The sequence below is a fragment of the Camelina sativa genome, chromosome 11 (assembly GCF_000633955.1).
Source record: "Camelina sativa cultivar DH55 chromosome 11, Cs, whole genome shotgun sequence".
NCBI lineage: Eukaryota > Viridiplantae > Streptophyta > Magnoliopsida > Brassicales > Brassicaceae > Camelina > Camelina sativa.
In genome coordinates, this window is record NC_025695.1 from 30,125,807 (window position 1) to 30,130,918 (window position 5,112).

Below are 5,112 nucleotides of genomic sequence, written 5' to 3' on the forward strand. Positions count from 1 at the left end.
AAAAGTTGTGTTTTTTCAATCGTACCTTTTGGATAATTTTTTAAAATCTATATAATAATAACAATCCGAATAAATGCGACCATCAGTTGTGTTTTTTCAGTCGTACCTTTTGGATATTTTCTGAAAAATCGTGATGGATCATTAAAACAGTTATTTATGAAAAGTTACAACTTTTCACTGTAAAGTTGTGTTGATTGGAACATTCGTATATTTTGAAATCCATATATATTTGTCTGTTTGAACTGTTTTCATTTTTTTTTGCCATGACACAAAATCAACTAAAATTTCAATCTCAACGGTTTATACATTTTTTAGCATTCATTTTTTAAAAAGTCAAGAAATTCCTCTAATTCTTGATTTAACAAAAGATTTTTGGAATGATGAATCTAATTTACATCTTTTAGTTAATTTTAAATATAAAAGTTTAATGAAAATAAATAGAGTGTTTTTCCAAGATTTAGATGAATTACATAGTGAGTTTTTGGATTTGACTTTTCAATATATTTAAACCTAATCCGAATAAATGCCACCAAAAGTTGTGTTTTTTCAATCGTACCTTTTGGATAATTGTTTAAAAAAATCTGTAAAAAAAATAAATTGTATCTTTTACAAAGAGTTGTGATTGTTCATTGTAACGGTTTTTTGTAAAGTTGCAACTGTTCACTGTAAAGTTGTGTTTGTTCGAATATTCATATCTTTTGAAATCTAGAAATATTTGTCTTTTTGAACTATTTTCATTTTTTTGCCATGACACAAAATAATATAAAATTTCAATATCAACAGTTTTTACAGCTTTATAAATTATTCTCTGGCATTCATTCTTTTAAAAGTAAAAATATTCCTCCAATTCTTGATTTAACAAAAGATTTTTGGAATGACGAATCTAATTTACAACTTTTAGTTAATTTTAAATATAAAAATTTCATGAAAATACCTAGAGTTTTTTTTTCAAGAGTTAGATGGATTATATAGTGAGTTTTTGAATTTGACTTCTCAATATGATAAGAAAGATGTCTTTTATTTAAAAGTAGTTTATATGGGTTATTAGGTGAAATCAAGTCCAGACACAATATTTACAATTTTTCGTAGCACCTTTTCATAATTTTTTTTTAATTCAAACGGTTGTATCTGTTCATTGTAAAGTTGTGTCTTTTCACTATATTTTATTTATATCTTTTCATCACAACTTTTCGGTCTAATAGGTGTGTTTATTTAAATAGTCATTTCTTTTGAAGTCTCTTTATATTTGTCTCTTCATCAGTAACTAACAATTTCGTGGAAACAAATTTTCCATTTTATGTTGAATCTAAATAATTAAATATTAATATCTAATATTCAACATGATTCTATAATCTAACTAAAATTTTAGAAATGATTATAGCGATAGAGAAATTTAATAACTAATATAGAATTTACAGTTGCGTCTATTTTTATCGTAAGTTTTTGTTAAGAAAATAGTTTTAATATTTAAAAATAAGAATAACAGTCTGATACGAATAACAATTGCGACTTTGCTTAGTATTTTTTTTGTAAGAAAATTGTTTTTATCCCTTTTTTTAAAACTCAAACAGTTGTATCTTTTCAGTTTAGAGTTATGTCTATTCACTATATTTTATTCATATTTTTTTATCACAACTTTTCGTTCTAATAGGTGTGTCTATTTAAATAGTAATGTCTTTTGAACTTTCTATATATTTTGTCTTTTCATCAATAACTAACAAATCATTGTTCGTTGAAACAAATTTTCCGTTTTATGTTAAATCTAAATAATTTGAATATTAATATCTAATATTCAACGTTATTCTATAATCTATCTAAAATTTTAGAAATAATTATAGCAATATAGAAATTTAATAAAACTGAATATAGAATTTTTGCGTTGGGTCTATTTATCGTAACTTTTCGTTAAAAACTAATTTAATATTCAAAATTTATATTATTTTATTTTTAATTATAATTATTTAATAGAAAATTATATTTACTCATTACAACTATTAGTTCAATATTCTCAGTTAGGGTCACTTTGTCATAATGATTTTTTTAATTGTAGCTTTACCATAATTCTTCATAAAAAAACCTTATATTTATAATACTTTAAACAATTTTTTTGTTGCAAATTTGCGTCTATTCTACATAATATTATTTGTTACAAGTTTTCATTTTGATGGTTGTATTTTTAGTAACAGTTTATGTTTAATTTATGTATTCAAACTATTTTATTACATTCAAATGATTTCATCATGTATAATTTTAAGTTTTAAATTTTATTTACTTTTTTCTTAAATACTTCCCGAGTCCTAGTATTTGTAACATTGCTCAAAAAAAAAAAACAAATCCCGAAAAGCGACAATGTATAAGTAAAGAGTGTTAAAAGTTAAAACGAACAATTAGGCCATACCAAGTAAGTGGAGTGGTAAAGCGTGACATGAGCACTCTAAAAACAAGCCGTTGTGTTAGATAACAACAAGTCTTATTTGATCGATAAACAAGCGTAAGATTATTTAATCTGTTTACTATAAATAAGTTAAAACTTCCTTGTCAATGTCTATGCTCCTCCAAATATTTTTTTTTTAATATGACGTTCTTGCTCTACCTCGTTATGTTCTTTCTCCTCTTAAATGAATTAGCAACTGCAAAATCTTTGATCCGAGATTCTTGCGAGAAAGCTGCAGATAAAAACTCGAACATCAATTACGATTTCTGCGTCAAGTCTCTCGAAGAGAATCCGTAGAGCAAAACCGCACGTATTCTTGACGGGTTGGTCATGTCATCGACGAAAAGCGCTTTGTCCAAAACATCGAGCATGAAAGTAACTGTGAGCAAGATTCTGAAGGAGAATAAATATGAAAAGTACAGTGAGAAACCGTTACGGGATTGCCTCGAGCTTTATTCTGATGCTAAGAATTCCTTGACCGAAGCTTTAAGGATAGCTAAATCGGGCGATTACAAAACCGCTAACGTGGATCTAAGTGCCGCAATGGGTGCACCACCCAGTTGCGAAGTTGGATTCAAAGAAGGAAAAAAACCTCTGAAATCTCCGTTTACAAAAGATAACAATGTTTTGTTTCAAATGATTTTGATTCCTTTAGCTTTTACATCTATGTTGAAATGAAACTACATACTTAAATGCATTGTTAGGAATCCTACGTTCATATACGCACATTTAGCGTAGTATATAAATGAGATGAAGTGATGAACAATAATTTACTCACTCAATCCTTCCCTATTACAAAAACCAAAAAAAAAAAACTACTAATAAGTTTTTTTTTTGGGCAAAACATACTTGTGTCCATTCAATCAATCCCAAAGAGAGATAAGTAGTACAAGATCATCAACTCCATGGTTGGATAAGAGACGTTAATCAAAAACAAGCGTACAACAACAATTAATAAGTAGATAGAAGAAGAAAATATTAAACTTCGTTGATAGATCCATAGAAGTTCAGAAACATAAATTCAATGGCTGTGGACGCGAACCACTTTGAGATGGCTAAGAGAGATGAACAAATTCTCCCCACAAGGGAGGAGGGCGGACCTCAGGTTACCTCCATGATCGAGAGGCTGATATCACACTCCTTTTTTAACACTCCTTCCGTATTTTTTTTTTAATTGTCAGACATAATTTTTTTTGTTTCAGTTTACTTGTCATTCTCTCTGTTTTCAATGTTTTTGTTAATAGAAAATGATCTCATTTATCTTTTACTAAATAAATAAAATATTAAATATTTTAGAATCTTAATAGTCAAATAAAAGTGTAATAGATTATTTATAAATTTCTTAATATGTGTGCAACAGCCTATAATGACAACTAAAAAATCAGAGGTAGTAAATAATAGGGTTTAAGAACAATAATGATTTAAGAAATAAGGTGTTACAGTATAAGATTAATATGTTGATGAAAATGGTAAACTAGTAAAAGAGTTATCTTTCTTATATTACGCATGATTCGGTAACTGGAAACACATTAAAAGAAGTTGACTACGCGACGACCATGCAAGGCAGGTATTTGTTTGGTCGGAGCTTTTTATAACTCTATTAAACTGAACCGTAACGTTTCTTTTGAGAAAAACAACAAAAAAAAGACTTAAAATAACACAAACATACAAAAAACGAAAATCAAGAATATCATGATTCATGAATGTTGACCAATTTCAAACAAATAAATCGAGAATTAAATAAATAGACATTACAGTTAAATATCCTAAGAGTATTAAATTAAGTGTACAAAGTTTCTCAATTTGAATAATGTCATATTATTCAAATTGGTAACTTTTTTACATTAGATTTTTTAAAATAAATAAAAGCTCATATGATTCAACTTGGCAAAGACGTTACGTTAGATAAAAAGTCTTACCGTGAACTTCTATGTGTCCTTTTTACTATAAATTGAAAAACACAAAGTGAACCTGTTCTTCATCAATCGATTTTTTTTTCTACTTCCTCAAAAAAAAGAAAAAGAAAAAAAAATGAACTTTTTGGTTTCATTGGTTATGTTTTCTCTTCTCTTGAACGATTTCACATCTGCACAAACTCTCATTCAAGATTCTTGCAAGAAAGCTGCTGCTACAAACATGCAGCTGAAATACGATTTCTGCGTCAATTCTCTTACACAAGATCCAGAAAGCAAAACTGCGACTACTCTCGAAGGTCTGGTTTTTGCGTCGACGAAGAATGCTGCGGCAAAAATTATGGACGTGAAAAGATTCGTTGAACAGATTCTCAAGGCCAAGAAGTATGGGCCAGGCATGGAGGCAGTGTTGAGAACATGTGTCGAGCTTTATGATGAGGCTAATGGTGCTTTGAACACTGCTTTCTCAAGTGTTCAATCGCATGATTATAATACCGCCAACGTGTTTATGAGTGCTGCTTTGGATGCACCAGACAATTGCGAAGATGGATTCAAGGAAGGAAAGCTAGAGAAGTCGCCTGTTACTAACGAGAACAATATTCTGCTTCAAAAGATTTTGATTCCTTTGGCTTTTACTAATATGCTATGATGAATTTGTCAAAGGGTTTCACTAATTAAACATCGATATGTAAAGTTAAGAGCCATCTTAATGGAAATAAAATTTCGCTTTGCATATATGATTTTTAACTTTTTTTTTTTTTTTTT

At 28.5% G+C, this 5,112-nt stretch overlaps 1 protein-coding gene and 1 pseudogene across 1 annotated transcript; both read left to right on the forward strand.

Moving 5' to 3' along the window:
• On the forward strand, positions 2,576-3,112 carry LOC104728507 (annotated as a pseudogene).
• On the forward strand, positions 4,377-5,082 carry LOC104724674 (putative invertase inhibitor). Its single transcript, XM_010443215.2, has one exon. It carries the CDS (start codon positions 4,466-4,468, stop codon positions 4,994-4,996), a length of 531 nt encoding a protein of 176 aa, XP_010441517.1. The 5' UTR covers positions 4,377-4,465; the 3' UTR covers positions 4,997-5,082.

Bases quoted from the DNA above. Each gene is read 5' to 3' on its own strand.
- LOC104724674 (XM_010443215.2), top strand. From the start codon at position 4,466: ATGAACTTTTTGGTTTCATTGGTTATGTTTTCTCTTCTCTTGAACGAT.